Source organism: Pseudorasbora parva, chromosome 25 (assembly GCF_024679245.1).
Source record: "Pseudorasbora parva isolate DD20220531a chromosome 25, ASM2467924v1, whole genome shotgun sequence".
Taxonomy (NCBI): Eukaryota; Metazoa; Chordata; class Actinopteri; order Cypriniformes; family Gobionidae; genus Pseudorasbora; species Pseudorasbora parva.
Window position 1 is genome coordinate 4,664,148 of NC_090196.1, and position 25,559 is coordinate 4,689,706.

General features: G+C 39.2%; 2 protein-coding genes across 2 annotated transcripts in view; both read left to right on the forward strand.

Moving 5' to 3' along the window:
* sntb2 (syntrophin, beta 2) overlaps nt 1–4,780 on the forward strand; it is a 38,158-nt gene extending 33,378 nt beyond the window's left edge. Inside the window, exons 6-7 of the mRNA XM_067436147.1 lie at nt 142–320; nt 2,687–4,780. Coding sequence (XP_067292248.1) covers nt 142–320; nt 2,687–2,779 — 272 coding nt within the window. The 3' untranslated portion in view covers nt 2,780–4,780. The remainder of the gene's footprint in view (nt 1–141; nt 321–2,686) is intronic.
* Nucleotides 4,781–6,138: 1,358 nt separating this feature from the next.
* vps4a (vacuolar protein sorting 4 homolog A) overlaps nt 6,139–25,559 on the forward strand; it is a 30,047-nt gene continuing 10,626 nt past the window's right edge. The window contains exons 1-7 of the mRNA XM_067437214.1: nt 6,139–6,336; nt 14,606–14,717; nt 16,789–16,933; nt 17,055–17,116; nt 17,219–17,338; nt 21,404–21,560; nt 21,641–21,789. Coding sequence (XP_067293315.1) covers nt 6,316–6,336; nt 14,606–14,717; nt 16,789–16,933; nt 17,055–17,116; nt 17,219–17,338; nt 21,404–21,560; nt 21,641–21,789 — 766 coding nt within the window. The 5' untranslated portion in view covers nt 6,139–6,315. The remainder of the gene's footprint in view (nt 6,337–14,605; nt 14,718–16,788; nt 16,934–17,054; nt 17,117–17,218; nt 17,339–21,403; nt 21,561–21,640; nt 21,790–25,559) is intronic.

Genomic DNA, 25,559 nt, shown 5'->3' on the forward strand with positions numbered 1-25,559 from the left:
TCTGTGGTGTGGAACAATAGCTGGCTGGAGGAAATGTTGGAAATATTCAGTGTTTTCCTTCCTGAGTGCCAGCCAGCCCATAAAATATAAAGTCACATTAAATCACCCTGTCGTGTGTGTATTTGTGTCTGCACCCCTCAGGCTGTGTGTTGAACAGACAGGACGTTCGTCTGATCCTGCATTATGACAGAGGTTTCACTGTGACACGGGAATCTGGCGAATCTGTGCTGTTTCACTTTCCCTATGAGCGGCTCAAGATGTCTGCAGATGATGGAGTCAGGAATCTTTACCTGGACTTTGGTGCTCCAGAGGGCGAAATGGTAGGACACATGACATCATATTTACCTGTGCTTTACATAAAATGGACATCAAATTCTGAAGGCCCTAATGTCATTTTGAAAGCTCTATTTGTCCACAGTATACACTCACCTAAAGGATTATTAGGAACACCTGTTCAATTTCTCATTAATGCAATTATCTAATCAACCAATCACATGGCAGTTGCTTCAATGCATTTAGGGGTGTGGTCCTGGTCAAGACAATCTCCTGAACTCCAAACTGAATGTCAGAATGGGAAAGAAAGGCGAATTAAGCAATTCTTCTATGTGGAATGGTTGTTGGTGCCAGACGGGCCGGTCTGAGTATATCACAGTCTGCTCAGCTACTGGGATTTTCACACACAACCATTTCTAGGGTTTACAAAGAATGGTGTGAAAAGGGAAAAACCTCCAGTATGCGGCAGTCCTGTGGGAGAAAATGCCTTGTTGATGCTCGAGGTCAGAGGAGAATGGGCCGACTGATTCAAGCTGATAGAAGAGCAACTTTGACTGAAATAACCACTCGTTACAACCGAGGTATGCAGCAAAGCATTTGTGAAGCCACAACACACACAACCTTGAGGCGGATGGGCTACAACAGCAGAAGACCCCACCGGGTACCACTCATCTCCTCTAAAAACAGGAAAAAGAGGCGACAATTTAGCAAAATTGGACAGTTGAAGACTGGAAAAATGTTGCCTGGTCTGATGAGTCTCGATTTCTGTTGAGACATTCAGATGGTAGAGTCAGTATTTGGCGTAAACAGAATGAGAACATGGATCCATCATGCCTTGTTACCACTGTGCAGGCTGGTGGTGGTGGTGTAATGGTGTGGGGGATTTTTTTCCCTTAGTGCCAATTGGGCATCGTTTAAATGCCACGGCCTACCTGAGCATTGTTTCTGACCATGTCCATCCCTTTATGACCACCATGTCCCCATCCTCTGATGGTTACTTCCAGCAGGATAATGCACCATGTCACAATTTGCTTGAATCAATTCAAGTTTCTTGAACATGACAATGAGTTGACTGTACTAAAATGGCCGCCACAGTCACCAGATCTCAACCCAATAGAGCATCTTTGGGATGTGGTGGAACGGGAGCTTCGTGCCCTGGATGTGCATCCCACAAATCTCCATCAACTGCAAGATGCTCTCCTATCAATATGGGCCAACAGTTCTAAAGAATGCTTTCAGCAGCTTGTTGAATCAATGCCACGTAGAATTAATGCAGTTCTGAAGGAGAAAGGGGGTCAAACACAGAATTAGTATGGTGTTCCTATTAATCCTTTAGGTGAGTATGTATCATACATATGTTCATACCGTAACAGTTACTGTCAAGTAACACATAAATAAATGAGAAGTGCTCAATCACCACTTAATAACATTGTTTCCCTTGTCAGAAGAGTATACAATTTAACAACATCACAAAAGTCTTGACAAATTACATGAGCCATCAATCTTTTCACATTCGGAAACAAGACCTTTTAAATTTACCACCGATGTCCTTGGTTCATCACACCATTGTAGATGTTAGAAAAATGTAATTCAAGATTACAAAGATTAATCCAGAAGAAAATTGTCAAAAAGGAGTTGCCAAATAATAAAAAACTGTGCATGAGGCTGCGCGTGCCAAATAAGGAAAAACTGCGCGTGAGACTCGTAGCAGCAGATTCAAGCAGTTGTAGTGATTGTGTAAGAAAAATATCCAAGCAAAGTAATGCATTTGTGTCCAAATATTCTACAAGTGTTCACCTCTCATTGCATGGATTCACATGTTAATTCGTGGATGTGCAAAATTTGTCCGTGACTTCACATTTTTGATACGGGTGTGTGACTGCATCTTGCACCATATGCACTGCAGCAACTGTAGCAGAAATATGAGCGTATGAGTTTCTTCATGTGTGATTCGTAGAAGAGGATTCGTGCACCTGCAGTGAAGAATGTGTGAAGGTGTAACTGTTGTGTTGTGTTTGAAAGAGAGAGAAAAAAAGCTACAAGTTTACAACTCCTAAAAGATTTTTCTCTGTGACTTCAAATTTATTGATACACATGTGTGGATATGCTCTACAGATATAAATTTCACTCTCACAGACACACGTGTTCAGTTGTTTTGCAACAAATATACCTTCATAAATATATCCCACTCACTAACAGGTGCCGTGATGAAGAGATAATCAGTGTTCCTCACTTCATCTGATCGATGTATAATTTGCAGCCTAAAAGCATTTATAATTTTTCTATAATGTGTGTCTAGCTTTCTAACCTTTAAACAGTGTATTTATGTGAACCATTGTGCTTAAACTCTGTGTTTTTTTTACTATGTCTAAAACAAAGTACACACTTATTTTTCTTTTTTTCTCTTTTGTAGGTGTTTGAGCTTCACTCGGGGCCGAAGCCTGTGGTCTTTGTGCTTCATTCTTTCCTCTCAGCCAAACTGGCTCGTTTGGGACTGCTCACGTAAAATCAACAGGAAATGATTGAGGTTCATTTGTCATTGGTTAATTGACAGCTACTATTACTCAAGCAGTGTTTTCATTGTTCTACTTGTCTTCTAGCTGACACATTTGTTCAGTTGTTGTTGTGTGAGTGTGTGGCTTTCTAAAGCAGAATACAATCGTATATTTTCCTCTGATCAGGAACACCAGTCGTGCCTTCTCATCTAGAGTCAACAAGCTTTTACAGATATTTTTCAGGCTTAAGATCAGAGTAAAGCTTTGCAAAATAACCAAAGTGAGCATTTTTCTTGTATTATCTATGTTTTCCACGTAACTCCTGTATTTATGTTTATATGTATTGCATGGCAAAGACTGTTACATCTATGTGTTATAATCTTAATGAATGTCATTTGAATATAGCAGTAACAGACTGCTGTTGATGCAAATATGGAGAAAATGAAGCTTTAAATGCATTCCCTCATGACTGACCAAAAGATCAAATTCTCCTCTATAAGGTGTTGAATAGGATTGAGTTCAAAGAATATTTCGAAATCAACATAATGTATAGGAATGTTTTATATCTGTTCTTTACATGTCGTGAAACATATTTTTTCTTGTTTATGACCAAGCCAACTCCAGGCCTTGATTAGTTTTGTTTTGTTTCGGTTTTTTTCTCCACTTTTACCACTTAATCGTGATTATAGTCCTTATTACAGGATTCTCAACTCTCAATTATCAGGACATTTACTAATTTCCATGTTTGGAATCTTGCAACTTTGAAATGAAAGAAATCATTGAGAAATTATTTCTATAGTAAATATATATATATTTTTTTTTTTTAGATATTATTAGCTCTTAAACATCTTAGTCTTTTGTGAGTACAATCTTTATATATATATATATAATATAACATTTTTTCATCTGAGACTGAAAAAGTTATTAGCACTGATATGTGGTTTGTTTTGGCAAATTCGCTTTATCTATCAGTAATATCAAACATAGCATCATTATATATTCTTTATTACCATATTAGTTGTTTATGTAGTGCATGTAATGCAAACTGAGTTTTAAAGCACATTATCTCCTGTAGTAACCAATCTTTTCAGCCTTTAGACTTTACAAAAACAATCCCAGATGCCATAGAATAACAGTGACTGAAAACATCCCCTCAGAAGTTTCATTGCAGTAGACAGCACACACAGTGGAGGCAGTGTGATTATGTAGGAAGAGAATATGAACGATATGACTGTGGAGGTAATTATGTCTTGAGATGAGATTGTATGAACCGCATTCCTTCATAACTCCTTGCACAAGGTTAACAGAAGCAATATTTTAGCACAAGGGTCACTCCACAAGTAGGTGTTAGGTGATTAGGTCCTTTTTTCCCCCAACAGGACTACACATACAACCTCTGTGACGTGTTTAAGTGCCCTTAACCTTTTATAGTCTATTGTATGTACTAATACAATAAATATTTGAAAATAAGAGGGATTTTATTCATGTGAAGAAGATGTGACACTTTAGGCTGTGATTTATTGATTATTCTTTCCCTCACTGAGGTTGGTGATCTTTCATAGTTTTGGACATCTTATGTGCGCCATATTATTTTCATTATATGTTATGATGTCAGACCTCTTACTGAGAGCCATTGCGTTGTGCGTTGTCTTAACTTTGAAGCTGTGTTAAACACACTTGGCCAGGTTAATAAATTGCACTTGTGTAAGTGATATGTTTGGACCTGTCATCTGCCTGATATTTGACATGACCAATGCTTCAGACTATGAATGTACTTTATAAACCCATAGTTACATGCCTCATTTTATATATGTTTAGTGTTTTGAGTTAATAGCTTGATTCTTCTTGATTTTGAGGAGGAAATGTTTAAACCAAAGTTCACTTGGCAGCTTGCAGTACACAATCAAATGCAACACTGCTAATGTTTGTATGTGTATGATAACTCAAAGCCTGTAACCAAAAGCTATGCATTATGTCTGTATGTAAATGTCATATATAAATAAAACATCTTAATTAAATGAGTGTTTTATATTATACTGTTATGTTAAAGGGTTAGTTCACCTACAAATGTCAATTGATGTCATTAACTCCTCCCCCTAATGTCGTTCCTCACCCGTAAGACCTCCGTTCATCTTCACACACAGTTTAAGATATTTTATATTTAGTCTAAGAGTGTATGCAAGTGTATGCACACTATACTGTCCATGTCCAGAAAGGGAATAAAAACATCATCACAGTAGTCCATATGAGACATCAGTGGGTTAATTAGAATTGATTCATGATTCATGACCGTCTGAATCTTTATTTGAGGTTTGAAAACAATCCTGAATAAAGTCGTAGTTTTTGTTATTTTTGGACCCAAATGTATTTCTGATGCTTCAAGAGACTCTAATTAACCCACTGATGTCTCATATGGACTACTGTAATGATGTTTTTATTCCCTTTCTGGACATGGACAGTATAGTGTGCATACACTTGCATACGCTCTCAGACTAAATATAAAATATCTTAAACTGTGTATGAAGATGAACGGAGGTCTTACGGGTGTGGAACGACATTAGGGGGAGGAGTTAATGACATCAATTTCATTTTTGGGTTAACTAACCCAGTAAGATATATTTAATATTATGTAATATTATTTATTATATAAAAATACGATATATTAAATTACATTAAAATATCTATATTATATATATTACTGGAGAAAATGAAGGAAATATATATATCAAATATATATATCAAAAGTTTTAGAAAGGTAAGATTTGTAAATGTTTTTAAAGAAGTCTTTTCTGGTCACCAAGGCTGCATTTATGTTATTACAAATACAAAAAAGCAGTAATATTGTGAAATATTATTAAAATAAATGTACTGTTTTCTATTTGAATATATTTTAAAATTTAATTTATTCTGGTAATGCAAAGCTGAATTTTGAGCATCATTACTCCAGTCTTCAGTGTCACATGATCCTTCAGAAATCATTCTAATATGATTTACTGCTCAAGAAACATTTATGATTATTATCAATGTTGAAACAGTTGGGTAAAACTTTTTTTTCTAGGATTCTTTGATGAATAGAAAGTTCAAAAGAACAGCGTTTAACTGAAATATTAAGCTTTTGCAACATTTGTCCCGCAAAACAAAACAAACAACAACAAAACATTTAAATGGTAGTACAATGTTACAAAAGCTTTTTTTATTTCAGATAAATACTGTTCTTTTGAACTTCGAAATATATCGTATATAAATTAAGTTTTATTATACTATTTTATATCGTAATAAGTTGTATTATATAAATTGTATGGCATTTTATTATATATATTGTATTATATTAGCTATGGAACAAACGTGTATATCTTTTGTTTCCGGGGGACAGTACAGTAGTGAACCCTGGATGGTAGCAACTTCCGTTTCTATGCTTACTTGTACCACATATGAACCTTCATCAAATAAATTTTTTTTTTATTATTCTTATTTAACGAGCAATTTGAATATATTATAAGTAGTAACAATAGGACACTGCAGTGAAACCGCTGGCGCGTGAGATGAAATGACAACGTCAACACTGCAGGTGAGTTTACTTTAACGTTAGCTCTAGTTAACGTTAGCTCTCATCCATTTAATAATATTATTAACTGAGCATTAATTGAACAAATCAACCGTAATTACTAGTCCTTCATACCGTAATTCACACTCGTCAGGGGCTTCGACCAGCTGCAAAACATCAGAAATCGGCGGAGAATATGTTAAAGGGACATAAACACCATATAAACAAAACCTCACTTCAGTTTATAATCGTTTTTAAGACATTGAAAATAAGACTGAACTACATTTTTTCAGCACTATCAAGGGAGATGTATTTGCAAGTTTACACTGCATTAATGAATTAATGTTTTGAATGAATATCGATATTACCAGCAGGCCTATCAGTATCAATGTGTCAGGCTGTCGGTAAACAACATGACAGCAAATCAAATGTACACAGTACATGTCATTGCTGAAATTAAATAAGTATCAATATGTACGCAGAATTCCTCTCAGAAATAGGCCTAAGCACAATTTGCAGGACTATTAGTTCATTCGTTTCAACTGACACTTGATGTCTCTTCCCAACCCTTTTTGATTTAAAGGCACAATATGTAAGATATTTGGATTAAAATAACCAAAAACCACTATAACACTGTTATATATTTTGTTGACTTGTGTACTTACAACATCCCAAATGTTACTAAGAATGATTAATTCCAGGGAAATAAGCAATTTTAACCCGGACACAGACTGTGTTTGTGCATCGCCTATCAGTGACATCTTACCCTCGCTTTCTGGTTACATTTAGAAGAAACCACGGAAACACCAAAAACACTTTTGATTTTGTGTTTTATTAGACAAGTGAGCAACTGGTTGGAGAAATTCATAGACAGAAAACTTTTGTTCTTCTAAAAAAAATCTGCAAACAATACCCCATAAGGACACTGAAAGAAGTAAAAAAAAAAAATCAAATGTATTTTTTTTAAAAACACATGTACATAAGTATTCAAACGCTATGCCATGACACACAAAATTGAGCTCGGGTACATCCTGTTTCCACTGATCATTCTGGAGATGTTTCTACAAATTGATTGGAGTCCACCTGTGGTAAATTCAGTGGATTGGACATGATTTGGAAAGGCACACGCCTGTCTATATAAGGTCCCACAGTTAACGGTGCACGTCTGAGCACAAACCAAGCCATGAAGTCCAAGATACTGTCTGTAGACCTCTGAGACAGGATCGTATCGAGGCACAGATCTGGGGAAGGGTTAGGACTGTGTATTGCCAAGACTCTGGCGATACGATACGTATCACGATACAGGGGTTACGATACGATATATTGCAATATATTGCGATATTGTAAGAGAGGCAATATATTGAAATTTTTTTTTTTTTTAGTGTGTTTTTGTTTTTTATAATTTAAAAGAATAAAGAACACAACCATAAGCCTAAAACACGAGACAAAGTATTTTATTTAATTAATACAGTATAATTTATATCACTAATCATATGCAATGTGCAATCTAAGTTAAGGGAAATGTAAAGTTACTGCAGGATTCTTTATGTGTAAATGTTTTAAAGGTTCACAGTATAGCAGTGGCTATTTAACAACAGAAAGTGCAGTCCATTTCATGACTGAATGACTGTTTGTTATATATTTAACACAGCAGCCCAGATCACACAGAGCGCGTTTTTGCAGCGAGAGGCGCCTTTTTTGAATGGATTTCGGTTGGCAGAGAGCGTTATGCGCGCTGCTTATGACCCCTGGGCGCCTCGCGTTTCTGAAGGAGCGCTCAGAGCGCATGAAGTTGAAAAAAAGTCAACTCTGAGCAGAAAAGCGCGCAACATCATCACGCTTATGTTCTGTTGTCCAATCGAATGAATGAAGCGGCGGGCCTCCGTTGTGTTGACCGTTACATTGATTTGACTGACAGTACAGGTGATTAAGGGGTTGCCTAGAAACATTAAAGCGCACTAAGGTGCGCCTAAAGCTGTTTTCTATAAAGCAGTCTATTGTATAAAGTGCTATTTCAAGTAACGTCACTGAACTGCAGCGCTGGTGCATCCATATCCACATCGCTATGATCTTTCGTTCTCCTGCCACCGCTGTCAGTTTTGGAGTGTGTTTATTTTGTTACTGAGAGGAAAGCGTGCAGTACATTCTACCGAAACATTTCTCAGCAGCGCGTGACGTCAGGATGTTAAGCGTGCTCTCAGTTTCAATGTGTTTCCCGAGTATTAGATTATAACTTGGCCTATTTTGCAAAAAAAAATGATTCTTGTCGATTTCCTTAGTGGCTTCTTTTTAGTTGAAGCCAACATGAGTCCACACTTCAGCTCTGTATACTGCAGGAGCGGAATAATGCTATCGTCTTGAGAGCTGGGTTTGCTAATGTAAACACTAGTGATGCACGCGCTTCTCCGGGTCCGCGTCCGTTATACGTTCTGAGATAACACTGCCATCTAGCGGTTGGGTGTTATACAGTCTGTGGTTTAAACCGAACACAAAGCCACGAATCTTGGATGTAAATAAATAAATAAATAAATATCGATACTGCGTTTTTGAGAATCGATACAGTATCACCAAACATAATATCGCGATATTCACGTGTATCGATATTTTCTTACACCCCTAGGAAGGGTACAGAAACATTTTCTGCAGCATTAAAGGTCCCAAAGAGCACAGTGGCCTCCATCATCTGTAAATGGAAGAAGTTTGGAACCACCGGGACTCTTCCTAGAGCTGGCCGCTTGGCAAAACTGAGCGATCAGGGGGAGAAGGGCCTTAGTTAGGGAGGTGACCAAGAACCTGATGGTTACTCTGACAGAGCTCCAGCACTTCTCTGTGGAGAAAGGAGAACCTTCCAGAAGAACAACCAACTCCACCAATCAGGCCTGTATGCTCGAGTGGACAGACGGAAGCCTCTCCTCGGTAAAAGGCACATGACAGCCTCCCTGGAGTTTAAAAAGGCACCTAAAAGACAACATTCTCTGGTCTGATGAAACAAAGATTGAACTTTCTGGCCTTAATGGCAAGTGTCATGTCTGGAGGAAACCAGAATACTTTATGCACATGTGATTATTATTATATATTTTTTTTATAAATTAGCAAAGATTTCACACCAACTTCTTTTGTCATTATTAGGGGTGTAACGATATATCGGTAAACGGTATATCACGATATAAAATATGACGATATGTATCGTTTAGGGCTGGGCGATAAATCGATTTTATGGATTAATTCGAGTTTTTAGTTTACGACGATTTTTGTGAATGAAAATCGGTTTTCTCTTTAAAATCCGCCGACGCTCCCCTCTGGGCTCCCGTAATGGCTCAGCCCTCCCCGCGCGCGTTTGCCACAGAGGTACACAAACAACAAGGATAGCGTCAACATTCAGTTTTTCACAGAACAATTAACAATACCCCGCTGCAAAGTGTGTTTGAAGTCTGAACGGAACCGCGCTAGGCGCTATACTCATTTAAAGCTGCGCTGACACGAACGCAGCGCGAGCTCATACACGGGCCAATCTCGTGACAGACACGATACACAGCGCTGGTGATCCAGTGAGAGACCGTTTAAATCAACACACCTTCGCTACTGTGATCTAGTGGAAGCGGTCGGCGCACAATTCTGTTATAAACCACAGATATCAGATCAAACAGAGCTGAGCGAAGGTCAGGGGTTTCAGTCACAAATCACCAACATTTACCACGATTGTACTGTAGTAAAACCACTTGGATTTAACGTGGTTGTTGTCATTATTTATCTCAGGATTCGTACAACCTTTTGAGATTAAAATTCAAGCACTTTCCAATGGTTTTCAAGAGCTCCACACTTATTTCCAGCACTTCAAAGCTCTAGATATCCGACTGTAATGTTATTTTTAATGTGATGGTTTGTAAAACTAAACGTTTAAAGGGGTCTTGTGAAAGAAATAGTGGAATGTTTTTTTTTAGTTTATTTTTTTAAAATGTGTAATCCATTTTGTAGCATTTTTATTTAAAAAAAGATATAAAATGCCCACCACTATAACCAGCAGAAGAGCATTTATTGATTTATTAGCGATTTCCACTCTCTAATGTATGGAGAAAAGTACGAAGTCACAGTCTCAGGAAAAACTAAACTTTTCTTCAAATTGTGACTAAATTACATTAAAGTAAAGAGCTTCTTTAATAATCAATGAAGCTGTCGATCAGTTCAGTGTGAGACTATTGAAAAACAATGCTAATCTATATTTAATAAGAGCATAACATTTACATTTTCCCTATACTTTTTGTGCACATTACTGTTGTTAATAAAAGTTAATTTTATCTGCATATCAATTCATAAACCTTTGATATGTATACTGTATATTGCAAAAGATAAATAAATGGTGCCCATTTATACTGTGGAATAGTCGGGGGTTATTCACATGCTGAAAGTTTTGCACCCCAGTTAGGCACTTCTACCAAGCCGCAAATATTTAATTTTACCTAAACAAAATAAAGTTAAAACTTGTTTTGAACAATTTCTTTGTCATCTGCAGATTGATTTTAAGTAGGAGGGGGAAAAAATCGTTTTAAATCGTAAATCGAATTTTTGGTGAAAAAATCTGGGATTTTTTTGGGGGGCCATATCGCCCAGCCCTAGTATCGTTGATGGAAACGATGATTCGCAATATAGAGTTGTTTTATCCAAGGCTCAACTTGCTGTAATAGGCCTATTTATAAGGTATAATTCACCCAAACACAAATAAACAAATGTAGGCTACCACAAATGTTACGCTGTCATCATGTACTCACCATCATGTCGTTTTTTTATTTAACTTCCAAACACAAATTAAGATATTCTTTATGAAACCTGAGGGGCTTCTGTCCCTCCATTTTTAAACGCCATTCCTCTCAAACTTAAAAGATGCAAAGAATGTCATAAAGGCATGTAAATCACTCAATATACCATATTTTCACCCAATCTTGGATTCAATCTTTTTGTCAACATGTTCTCTTTCCATTAGGACTGATTTTATATTTCTGTTTGCATCTGATTAATCATGGGCCTCATTTATCTGAGAGTAGGCATGGTCAAAATTGGAACTGTGAGGTTCTCACACAGAACTAGACAATATTTACAATTTATATATGCCTGTGCTATCGCATGATGTATATTTGTATAAAATGGTACATTGTCACACTTGTGTTGTGTGTGTGGTAATGTCAGATGGATAAATGTATATTAGATGCAGGTTAGGGTAGGATTAAATTAATGACGGACAATTTGATAAAAATGTGTGTTTTGTGTGTTTCACTCATTTACCTGATGAGCGTCACTGACATACTGCAAGCAGAGAGCTGTAGATCTAATTTCTGCTCATCTTTAGTGTTCTTTAGAGCAGGGGTTTTCAGACTTTTTGTGTGTGTGGACCACTGTTTGTAATCAAAAAAATTTGTGGACCACCTCATAACACATAATAAAATATCTACACACAGTCCTGCCTGAATTAATCCGCACCTCTAAATAGGCTTACTAGCACTAAAACTAAAACTAGTCATCACATCAGTACAACAGGCTTGTTAAAGGAAAGTTAACTGCACACAACGACTGCCACATATTTAATTTATTTATTTACTCAAGCGGCCTAATGCTAAATAGCTTTCGCAGTATTTTCTCTTCACCCTCCTTTTCTTTGTTTTTTATGATGAATCTGGCTCATAGATGCATCCGACTCACTGTCAATCTCTTAATTTTTTGTAACTTCTGCCTCTATCTCTTTTGTCTTCAGAGAACCCGTTGCTATCCGATCCATAACGGCACTGAACTTGAACCCCACAGCTGAGCGCCACTAGGCTATTTTAGTAATCGCACAATAACTTGACAATTTAATACAAATGTTATATCAATACAGGCCTACATATTCTTTTTACTTTTTATTTTTTATGGGAATTTACTGGTAAAATGAAGGTAAAAAAATATTATTTTATTTTATTTTGCCTTTCCACGGACCACCTGCAGTACCCTCATGGACCACTAGTGGTCCGCGGACCACAGTTTGGGAATGACTGCTTTAGAGCATTTGCAGTGCATTCGCTGCAGATGGACGCAAGTGCCATTACATACTGAAGCTTTGGTAACAAAACCAACGGTTAAAAAACAAGAATATAAAATTGATGGGAGCAACGCTATGCATTTCGCCGCTTTTACACTTGATGTCGTTACTAAGCAACCGGTAAACAGCTGCTTCTTTGATGACGCAAACGAACCCCGGTTCGGAGCCAAATAATATAATATGAACACAGTCCAGCGGAGGAGGGAGGAGCATTTGAATTCGGGTTCAGTCCAGGCAATCGATCCAAGCCAGAGGCGACAGTGGCAATAACCCAAACTCCATCAGGTGACAGAATGGAGAGAAAAAACCTTTGGCGAAACCTGGCTTAGTCTGGGGCCAGTTCTCCTCTGGCCGGCGAGCGGACATGGTGTGATAAGTGAAAATATGTCTTTACACATGGGTCTGTCAGTAAAGCTCTAGGAATGCATTTTAATTTTACATTTTTTGAAAAAGAAGAAGTTTAAAGGGGGGGGGGGGGTGAAACACTCAGTTTCAGTCAATCTCATGTCAATCTTGAGTACCTATAGAGTAGTATTGCATCCTTCATATCTCCGAAAAGTCTTTAGTTTTATTATATTTATAAAAGAAATATAGGCTGTACCGAGTCTTTCCGGAAAAAAAAATGAGCGGCTGGAGGCGTATCGTGTGGGCGGAGCTAAAGAATGACGAGCGCGAACAAAGCGGTGGAGCGTGGAGAAACCCATGGCTATCTCAGCTAATACAGATAATGATCCAGAATCAAATCTGAGGCAGAAATAAATTGAACAGGAGAAATAGCAGCAGCAGGACGTCCGTCTCTGTGGTATGGACTGTATTTAGTGGCCTGTCAACATTTGTGTGTCTTTACTCTCAGTTTATGAGGACATGATTCGGTTTATGGACTATTGTATGCGACCAAACCTTAGCAGTAGCAAGCAAAACGGTTTTGCACGTCAGACTAGTGTAACGTTATACAGAGAACAGCAATGGAGTCCGTTACCGCATTTGAATGACGAAGCACGCGATCGTGTCGTTTACTGATGTTTACTCACGTGACGATAGCCGACAGCACAGACATTTGAAGCAGTTTTACTCACCGGCTGCTTCCAAAGCAGGACCGAACCTTTATCGCTGGGACCGCTCCGTCAAAAACACACTTCTTTGGGATGATTTGGTAAAGTCCTGTGACAGCAGTGAACGGTGGAGATCCACTTTTGCGACGCGACTTGTGAAGCTTCCCGTCATATCTGCGTTCAAATCGGTTCAAATGCAGCGCTGCCTTCCAGTTCCCGGAATGCTGTGCTGAAGCGTTGAAGTCACCCATAGGAATAAAGTGGAGCGCGTCGCCTGGATCGACTGGATCTGCACCTGAGAGTGTTTATGGGCGCGCATTTCCTCTCTCGCTCTAGTCTCGTGCGCGCAGCCTACCGGGAGAAGAGCCCGTACGGCCCATACAAGGACCTTCCGCTCTATTAACGTCAAGCCGACCCATACTCGAAAAAAACTCTCCGAAACTTGTGAGAAACCGGAAGGAGTATTTTTGACACAGAAATACTCCATCAAACGTCCAACATTATTTTTTGAAACTTTGTCTATGTTTAGGATGGGAATCCAAGTCTTTAACAGTGTAAAAAGCTCAGTATGCATGAAACAGCATTTCACCCCCCCTTTAAACTTGAAGTTTGCCTTATTTTCCCAAAACAGCATCAAAGCAATTGTATTATTACATTGTAAAATGTTTCCAAAAATTTTTTTTTTAGATAACTAGTACAAATCTCAGACAGGTTTTTAAATAGTTTGCAAGGTCTACTTGGGTAAATGGAAACCCTACTTAAAGAGGTTGTTCCACATATTAAGTCACATATTAAGTTCCACATAGCGAATCACAGTTTTCATGCAATATGGAGAGGAGGAAAGATGTTTCTGAAGATGAAAAGCCTGAAATGCCATACCAGTTCTCCAAGATATGGAGAAATAAAACAAGCACTTTCTTTGAAAACTTGTGTCAAATATTAACTGGAATATGTCATTTTGAACACCCTTCAAGAAATAATAGATTTCTTAGTGAATATCTTCATTTTTCTCTTCTATAACCTAGTCGGAAAAAAGATTAAAACAAATTTGATCCACAGACCTCTGGCTGAGTTGGCCCGAAATCTCCATATAAATAATATTTTGTTCTTTATTACACAGAGCCTTCAGTAACCCTATTTAAATCAGAATCTCTGGATATCTTTTCTTGTTCAGAAAGCGATTGAGCTGGTGACTAAAGCCACAGAGGAGGACAAGGCCAAGAACTATGAGGAGGCACTGAGACTGTACCAGCATGCCGTGGAGTATTTCCTGCACGCCATCAAATGTGAGCCAGCCTTATTGGTGAACTACATCTGCTGAATGTCATTCAAAATGAAATCGAAATTGAACTTGTTGACTCTCTAATACACATTCCTGATTTTATTGTGCCAGTTAAAGGTGCAGTAACCAATTTCTGAGAAACTCTTTTGATATTTGAAATCGACACACAAACAAACACACCCTCACTTCATCGCTCCGACCCCCCAAACAATGAACACGCTATGCAACATAGCAGCTCCAACAGTTGTGGCAAATACAGACATTTTCTGTACTGCCCCTTTATTTACTTTCACTTTATTGCACCTCCTTCCAAACTATACTCTGGCAGGATTGGAGGAGAGAAAATTAACGGAAATTATTACATGTATATAGGGGGCGTGTATTAAAGACTGTGGGAAGGTTCAACTGACCAGTACCAGTGCGGTACGTTCCCTTGGGGAGGCACTTATTGTGAGTGGATCTTTGGGAAAAGTGTGTTGTTGGACATCGAAAAGAGGAAGTGTTGCTACCTGGTTAGCGGATGCTAGCGGGTGTTTCCCTTGGCCTGTGAATGCTCAAGTTTTGATTTGGACTGGAGTTTTGCCCCATACTCCTGAAACCGGTGGCTTGGCGGAGCAGGGGGAAAAAGTCGGGCTGACGCTGCTGATGTACCTGAGTCACTGAAAACCACCCGTGCTGTCAACTTGGTCAGTGTTGCTATATTCACAAAAGCAATTTCTTACACACACACACACACACACACACACACACACACACACACACACACACACACACACACACACACACACACACACACACACACTTATTCAAAACACACGAGTCACACAGGGCGCTAGGGGGCACTATTGCGCATCTTCTGAATGAGTACTGAATCTCCTGATCAAAACATACGTGAGGAAGACGCAGCGATCGCATGTAGTCATATGCATATGAAAAATAACAGGATCATCCTCATTAAACAGCATATGAATCAAAACTGCCTAATGTTACTGAATGAAATGTGGACCCAGGATGAGCTACAGGACTGTGAAGCATTAGGGGTTGATGGACTCGATCTCCTCCATCTGTGTTTGATCATCGCTCTGAATCTGATCTGGAAACAGTCTTTCACAAAAATTTGATTTTCTCAGCTTTTTGTTCAAAATGTTGCTTTTTTAATGAAACCTACCCATATTCAAGTGTTGATAAAAAAGGAATGCATGAAGCTAGAATAAAACGATTTTTTTTGTTTAAAAGAAGAGGGTCAGATCTTTATTTTGATATATTGCATGCTCAGATATTCATTTAACAAAATATTCTATGGGCTATTAAATTTTGGTGAAAATTGTCGTGGCTGGCAACTTTTTTTTAAAACCCTGGCGGGGAAAGAGTTAATAGCTAACATTACAACAGCATATCTTGATCATGTGAAACATAGTAGTAGTAGTAGTTGTACTTTATTGTTCAGCCTAAGCTGAAAATTGATCTTTGGTCTCGCCACACAATTACAGAACAGTTAACAGTACACAACATCCAATAAATACATCTAACAATACAATACATCCACAATGACAAAATGAAAATATTCACATTACTTACTTAAAATTCACATTTTCTAATGTTAGCTTGGGTCATGAAGATAACCCTTCTTTTCCCTGTGATATTGCTTTGACCTTTTCTCTCTGTTGCTCACTCTTCTCCCCGTTATGAGATTCGGTCCTGACTGCTGATTGGCGGTGGGAGTGTTTTAGTGCTTCACTTAGTTTTTTCTCCTATTTACACAACCAGGACTATTTACAAACGCAATATTTTTGCAGCACGGAACAGACGTCTAGCATATAATCACAAAATAGTTGTAGGTGTTGATTTAAATTTTCAAAATTCACTTACTGCACCTTTAATCAGTGCATGATATTAGAAAAACAAGTTTGTCAAATCAAATGCTTCTGAAACTTTTTCAGTGGATGTCCTCTGGTTCTCACAAGCTACTGTAATATAGATTTATAGCTTATATGTACATAAACATAAAAAAACATAAAAATAAGTGTTACTATTTGATGTTTTAAAGAGGCACATTTGATCATTTTGTGTCTCAGATGAAGCACACAGTGACAAAGCAAAGGAAAGCATACGTGGGAAGTGTATGCAGTATCTGGACAGAGCTGAGAAACTCAAGGACTACTTGAAAAACAAGGACAAACAGGGCAAGAAGCCAGTGAAGGAAACACAGAGCAATGACAAGTATGCTTTCGTTTGTTCAGCTGGATGTTGTTGATGATTCGAGTATAGTGCATCGCTCACACTGATAGTGTGTGTGTGTATGTGTGTGTGTGTGCGCGTGCGTGTGTGTGTGTGTGCGCAGAAGTGACAGTGACAGCGAGGGAGAAAATCCAGAGAAAAAGAAACTCCAGGAGCATCTGATGGGTGAGTCTTTATGTCTATGTTTCATTTGTGTTAATGCAAAACAATACACTCCTGCTGTTTTGTTAATGATCATAATGGTGAGATGTTTATTGATGTTTTCAGGTGCCATTGTAATGGAGAAGCCCAATGTGAGGTGGAATGATGTGGCCGGACTGGAGGGGGCAAAAGAAGCCCTGAAGGAAGCTGTCATTCTACCCATCAAATTTCCACACCTGTTCACAGGTCAGTCTGTGTCCTCGAAATCATGTAGCATTCACATGTTTTTTATTAGGAGAGACCGGGGATGATTATAAACACGCTGCAGTCTTCAAACCTGCTCCTGGGGACCCACTGTCCTGCAAAGTTTATTTCCTGCTTCAGCACACCTGCCTGTGATTTGAACTTTTCTTCCTCCAATCCTGAAGAGCTTGATTAGCTAGTTAAGATCATAGACAGTAAAAGAAATGGACAGAGCTATCCCATTGACTGCAACGGCGTTAAGTGATGTCAGTAAAGGAGCACTCACTTCCTGATGGCTGAGCGAACTGCGCAGGCTCAGACTGAGCTTGACGACGTAGATGTGACGTGAGCCTCCTGTCTGACAGCTGTAGGTCTTCTAGTAGTTGTGGAAAGCTAAATCTGAATCACGTTGTTTAAATATTTTCTCCTGTTGCTTTTGGCTCACTATGGGCTTCTCTCCATTCTTCTCCCTTGACTTTATCAGACTTTATGTCTCCACGTCCCCCCGACTGTCTCATAGACAGTAAAGATTGCCTGCGAGCGTCTCCTCAGGTCTATACGGTAATTTCTCAACTGTGCGACAGGGTCGCGTTGGTTATGACGCAATCGTTAGCCTATTTTTACAAAAACAGCTTCTGCGGGGCGATAGTGTAAGATACAAGGCAATGGAGCCTTTTATGCATTGTCGTGTTTCTTTAGAAATAATCAATGGACAAATGGAGTCTTTAAACGTCTCAGATGTAAGGTTATTCACTGTCAAAGTGACTCAAAAATGAATGGGAGTCAATGGGATGCTAACAGCAGGTGATGGCTTGGTTAGGAGTGGCCGCCCCTATGGGTGGAGCGCTTTCCGAGCACTAGATTACCCCCTTGGTTAAGATTTGTTGGATTAGCAGGCCCTAAAGTTAACACTCGCCAAACTCCAAATGCAAGTAAAAATCTGCTTTGGCGAGTATAGTTGTTGGGTAACATTTTTATGAATTCTAACAATGCGATATTGTGAGAACATGAACAAACATGAACGACACTTGGGACGCTTGCATCGTCACAAAAGTTTAAGCCGTGCTAATTTATTCAAGCACAAGATGCGAAAGGGAGCTCAATTAGGAAGAATACTAAATTGAGCTCTCTTTCATGTTGTCTTGCACTTGAATGGAGATGTGCAAGACGACATGAGACACACACACACACACACACACACACACACCCACACCCTCACCAAAAACAGTATATAAGTTATGATGTTGAAATAGATGAGACATTTTATGCCCAGCTGCTCTAGTGAGGGTATAAACATGGTGGACTGGATTACAGAAATTACTGAAATTTCAACAGCATGGCAACAACTTTGTTGCGTGTTCCCGGGGAAGGGTTTATGTTTTTTAATGTCACCAACCTGAGAGGAAGGTGTGAAGACCTTTCTGTAGATCTGTACAGAATCTACCTGAATGTTTTATTTGTATCTTTGTTCTATTGTATTTATTTGTGTTAATTTTTGCTTATTTTATTACTCACTGTTGACTTGTCTTTCATGTTTTAAATGTATATTAGTTAGGCTAGGAACAGTAAGTTTCAAACCAAATGTAGTACCTACTGTACAGTATGTGATTTCTGATGCAGCACGGGTCCCCAGGAGCAGGGTTGAAGACCTCATTAAAGGTCCCATTCTTCGCGTGTTTTCGAAGCTTTGATTATGTTTCCAGTGTGCAATATAACATGAGTTCATGTTTCGTGTGTAAAAAAACACAGTATTTTTCACACAATTGACTTATCTGTACAGCGCTGTTTCCTCTGTCCTAAAAACGGCCTGATGATTTCCTTGTTCTATGAAGTCCCTCCTTCAGAAACACGTAACGAGTTCTGATTGGGCCAGCGCTTCCCGTGTTGTGATTGGACAGCAGCTTAGCGCACTTTGCCCGGAAAGGTCCCGCCTCTTACCAGAACGGGTAGATACGCGCACTCAATGTTATTGCAGAAATGTCTATATTGCCTTATCAATTTGAGCCGGAATCAGACCCGGAGAATATCGAAGAGGATCGATTACAACCTGCTCAGGAAAGACTTTTGCTGGATGTTTCAGAATGGTAAGCTGTCTATTCGGTAGTTTAAACTGATCATTACAAACACCAACAATCGATGGTGTCTCGATGTTTTTCGGATTAGTTTCAATTACCATCTAACGTTAGTTAACAAAGCTAAACAGCGTTGCACTTTGTGTCATGAGTTACATAAACTGTTAAACGGACCGACTTAAATAATAAAATACACTTACCGGTTGTGGCTCATAAACAACGCCTTCTCCAGACAAAGAGGGAACTGCGTCATCTTTTAAGAATAATCTTTCTGCGAATCCGGCATTAAACTGATTGAGATTGAGGAAGCAGTCCTCAGCAAAATGTGCTGCCCATAGTTTCATTGATCTCGTACAGCGTCCGTGGGAAGGCCAAACAAAGGTGATTTGACTCCGGGATGAAAATAACAGCGTTTCAATGGCATGACGACAAACACACTCTACAAAAACAACGCTTCCTATTCTCGACCTGCGAGAGCAAATGGACAACGCCCCCTATTTTGCGTGTTCTTGTGGGCGGAGGGTTCGTCAACAGACGGTTCTAGTTGCGTCATTAAAGAAGGAAGTGCAGCGGTGTAGTCCAAACCGGCCGCTCGCTGTAGGCTTTGAAAGGGAACTTCTGTTAAATAAAATATCTCGCTTGGCATTGAACTTTGAGCTTTATAATTTTACAGGTATTATTTATGCTCTAACAGCAACATTACACACTAACTAAAGTTTGAAAGATGGAATTGCAAAGAAAGGGACCTTTAAATATTTGAATGGTTCTGTTTTCCTGTAGCTCAACCAGTAGAGCGTGGCACTAGCAATGCCAAGGTCATGGGTTCGATTCCCAGGGAAAGCTAGAATTGACAAAAATGTAAAAAGTGTTTCTTACAAATGCAATGTAAGTCGCTTTGGATAAAAGCGTCTGCCAAATGCATAAATGTAAATGTAAATGTTTTGTTGGCACGGCTGCAAAGGAGGCTATTAATCTTACCAGAAGAAGAATGTCAAATCCCCCCTCATTAGACTTCCTTTCAATCATTATAGAAGCCGTAAATAAACAATAAATTACATGATATCCATCCTGAAATCTCAAACAGACTTTTAATCTCCCTTAAAACAATAATTGATCGGTCATAGACCCAACTCTACGTACTGTATGTTCTGCGAGACAGGGTCAGTATGATTTAAAAAAGAAAAGAAAAAATAAATTAATTATTTTATGAAGGAAGGTTGACTGGAAACCTGTAAAATCTGTTCTTCAAAGAATCCTGAATAATCTTTTTAACACGTTTCCAAATAATATGAAGCAGCACAGACATTTTGATAATAAGTGTGATAAGTGTGAAGAAATGTTTCTTGAGCACCAAATCATCATTAGGATTTCTGAAGGAGGTAACACTTTATTTTAAGGTTCAGTTATTAACTATTAACTAGTTGCTTATTAGCATGCATATTATTAGGATATTGTCTGTTTATTAGTACTTATAACGCACATATTAATGCCTTATTCTGCATGACCTTATTCTACCCAATACCTAAACTTAAAGGCTACAAAAACTACCTATTAATCAGCACTAATTTAGGAGTTTATTGAGGCAAAAGTCATAGTTAATAGTGGATGTGTTCCCCATACTAAAGTGTTCCCCTGAAGGATCATGTGTCTCTGAAGACTGGAGTAATGGCCACTAAAAATGCAGCTTTGCCATCACAGAAATACATTTAATTTGTTTAAATTGCATAATAAACATTACTGTTTTTACTGTATTTTTCAAATAAATCCAGCCTTGATGAGCATAAGAGACTTCTTTCTTTTCAAAAACATGAAAAAAATCTCACCAATCCCAAACTTTGGACGGTAGTGTATGCTTCTTATACCAAATGATTGCAGAAAGATTTGTAATAAATTAATGTATATATTTAATGTCACCTAACATTTTAAGATCATTATTTTAAAGATTCAATACGCTGGTTATTTAAATTCTACAATCTGTGTATGCATTGTGATGCAGGCAAACGCACTCCTTGGAGGGGCATTCTTCTGTTTGGGCCTCCTGGCACAGGAAAGTCTTATCTGGCCAAAGCCGTCGCCACCGAGGCCAATAACTCCACCTTCTTCTCTGTGTCTTCCTCCGATCTCATGTCTAAGTGGCTCGGCGAGAGTGAGAAGTGAGTTTCGGTCTTTGCTCACTTTGCTGACTGTCTGCATGGGGCGCAGGACTCTTTGAATGACTTATCTTGTCTTACAGACTGGTGAAGAATCTGTTTGATCTAGCTCGCCAGCATAAGCCGTCCATCATCTTCATAGATGAGGTGGATTCTCTCTGTGGATCCAGAAATGAGAATGAAAGTGAAGCTGCTCGGAGGATCAAGACGGAGTTCCTGGTGCAGATGCAGGGTGAGAAACAGACTACTATTTAAAATATCTTTTTAAAGGTCTCATGAACTGGCTTTTTTAATTTTTTATACTGTTTTCTGAGGTCACTAATGACGTTTGTGTGGTTTTTACATTCAAAAACAAATAAGTAATAGGCTATTTTCTACACTGGTTTTGAGGCTCTCTCCAAAACGCTGGGCGTGTCACTGGAGACTTGTAAGTAAACGCCCACGGCTAGGATTGGATAAGATTTGCATATTTAATGAGCTTCAGCTCCCCTGTCAGTTCAGTTCACATGAGGGAGAGATTGTTTTGTAAGAGGCAGTCAGAATGATTCTCTCGACCACAGGGCTCGTAAACGTCTTTATCAAACAAACACAAAAATGTATTTATCATCCACCCGCGATTAATTGGAATATTTTTTTGTATTACAAAGCCTGCACAATCGGTTGATATAAGTGTGAAACGCGTGCACGTGTGTGCCCTTCAAATGTGAAGTCAAGAGAGAGATAACAACGCAGATGAAGAAAGGAATGTTATTTCACTATTTAAAGGTGCGTTCACACTGGTAGTTCGGTTAGTTTGGTTAGTTTGGTCCGGACCAAAAAACAAAAACAAAACATATTGTCCTGGTCCGCTTAGCGTTCACACTGGCATTTTTAACAGCGACTCTAAAGTTACCGAACCAAAGGCACAGGGAGACGCTCACAACATGATTGTTCGTAGGAGCTTGCTTTCCAAACATTCAAACCAATGCTGTGTGCCGGATTAAATGCGATCATTTTATGCATTTACATTATTTTTACCCACTGAGAACTCATGAAGAGCTCATAAAATGTTCAAAACATTCAAAACAGCAGCAGGATTTCCTCTGTTGTATACAGAAGCGAAGATCTGCTGCAAAAGAGACGACAGTTCTGTCGTCTGTACCGACTAATGGCCAACACTTCTTTGATGAGAAGAGCCAGGTGTGTTTTTTGTGCGTTTTTTCTAGCATTTTCGAAACATGCTCGTCGGACCAAGTATTGATGAGGCTCTTCCTCGTTGCTCCACGTTTGCCCTCTAACGTTAACGTTACTCATTTTGGATACACCGATCTTTCCGCGTCGTCAAATCAGCTGACCTGTAGCGTCGCATCTTGTGACATCACGTCCTGTTTTTGGTTCGTTTGCATGTCTTTGGTCCGTGTTGCGTTTATATATCAATCGAACCGCACCAGAGTTCGTTTGGAAGCGGACGGAGACCCATCTTTTTAGCAGTCTCGGTCCGCTTGTTTGGTGTGCACCAGGGTTCGGATGGCAGCGTTCACATATGTTCAAATGAACCGCACTAACCGAGCAATCGCACCAGGGTTCGTTTTAATAGAACCAAACATGACAAGTGTGAACGCACCTTAAAGCCGGTTTCACACACAAGCGCAAGCAGTGCGTTGGCAGGGCAGAAGTAGTGCGTATGGAGAGCGGGAGCTGTTTGCTCCCGTTGTGCATTCACACTGGCAGCGTTCGTCTCGCGCAGATGAACCGCGGCTCGTGTATTGCAAATACAGACGAATATTGTCCATTCAGTCACATTTCCCGGTGTTCTCCTCCGACATGATGGAAAGCATACAGTCTTGTTCAAAATAATAGCAGTACAATGTGACTAACCAGAATAATCAAGGTTTTTAGTATATTTTTTATTGCTACGTGGCAAACAAGTTACCAGTAGGTTCAGTAGATTGTCAGAAAACAAATGAGACCCAGCATTCATGATATGCACGCTCTTAAGGCTGTGCAATTGGGCAATTAGTTGAAAGGGGTGTGTTCAAAAAAATAGCAGTGTCTACCTTTGACTGTACAAACTCAAAACTATTTTGTACAAACATTTTTTTTTTCTGGGATTTAGCAATCCTGTGAATCACTAAACTAATATTTAGTTGTATGACCACAGTTTTTTAAAACTGCTTGACATCTGTGTGGCATGGAGTCAACCAACTTGTGGCACCTCTCAGCTGTTATTCCACTCCATGATTCTTTAACAACATTCCACAATTCATTCACATTTCTTGGTTTTGCTTCAGAAACAGCATTTTTGATATCACCCCACAAGTTCTCAATTGGATTAAGGTCTGGAGATTGGGCTGGCCACTCCATAACATTAATTTTGTTGGTTTGGAACCAAGACTTTGCCCGTTTACTAGTGTGTTTTGGGTCATTGTCTTGTTGAAACAACCGTTTCAAGGGCATGTCCTCTTCAGCATAGGGCAACATGACCTCTTCAAGTATTTTAACATATGCAAACTGATCCATGATCCCTGGTATGCGATAAATAGGCCCAACACCATAGTAGGAGAAACATGCCCATATCATGATGCTTGCACCTCCATGCTTCACTGTCTTCACTGTGTACTGTGGCTTGAATTCAGAGTTTGGGGGTCGTCTCACAAACTACCTGTGGCCCTTGGACCCAAAAAGAACAATTTTACTCTCATCAGTCCACAAAATGTTCCTCCATTTCTCTTTAGGCCAGCTGATGTGTTCTTTGGCAAATTGTAACCTCTTCTGCACATGCCTTTTTTTTAACAGAGGGACTTTGCGGGGGATTCTTGAAAATAGATTAGCTTCACACAGACGTCTTCTAACTGTCACAGTACTTACAGGTAACTCCAGACTGTCTTTGATCATCCTGGAGGTGATCATTGGCTGAGCCTTTCCCATTCTGGTTATTCTTCTATCCATTTTGATGGTTGTCTTCCGTTTTCTTCCAGGTCTCTCTGGTTTTGCTCTCCATTTTAAGGCATTGGAGATCATTTTAGCTGAACAGCCTATCATTTTTTGCACCTCTTTATAGGTTTTCCCCTCTAATCAACTTTTTAATCAAAGTATGCTGTTCTTCTGAACAATGTCTTGAACGACCCATTTTCCTCAGCTTTCAAATGCATGTTCAACAAGTGTTGGCTTCATCCTTAAATAGGGGCCACCTGATTCACACCTGTTTCTTCACAAAATTGATGACCTCAGTGATTGAATGCCACACTGCTATTTTTTTAAACACACCCCTTTCAACTAGGGCTGTAACGATACACCAAACCCACGATTCGGTTCGTATCACGATTTTTGACCCACGGTACGATACAAACCTCGATATGGGGGGGACAAAACAGTTTTATTCTGTACAGTATTCTGTAGCCTATTTTGCCGTCAATACCATATATCTGTATGGTCAATAGGCTACTGCCGACGTTTTCTTTGCGGTACCAATAGGCAATATATATTTAACATGAAGTATAGGGCCTCCTGTACATCAATACCAACAGAAGCGCCGCGTCAGACACGCTTCTGGTGTGCAAAGAAAGAGAAAACGCCACGCAGCCGCCCCGCGGATGACACGCAACAGAAACGCCACGCTCACACCACGTTGCCAGCCGGTTGGGGAAGCTTCTTGAAACACTTATGGCAAATTGTGTGGGTCTTGTCAACTACACAATTGCCATCCTTTTTCTCCACCGGGTAGCTGAAATGTTGCCATACTGCTGACTTAAAAGTTGGACCTGGACAGGAAGGATAATTCTGGCAGTTGGAAGGGGTGTGTCGCGATTCTGCCTTCTCACATCGCGATACAGGTTCGTGGACCTGCGTATTGCGATTTCGATTTCATATCGCATATCGTTACAGCTCTACTTTCAACTAATTCAACTAACTGCCCAATTGCACAGCCTTAAGAGCGTGCATATCATGAATGCTGGGTCTCATTTGTTTTCTGAGAATCTACTGAACCTACTGGTAACTTGTTTGCCACGTAGCAATAAAAAA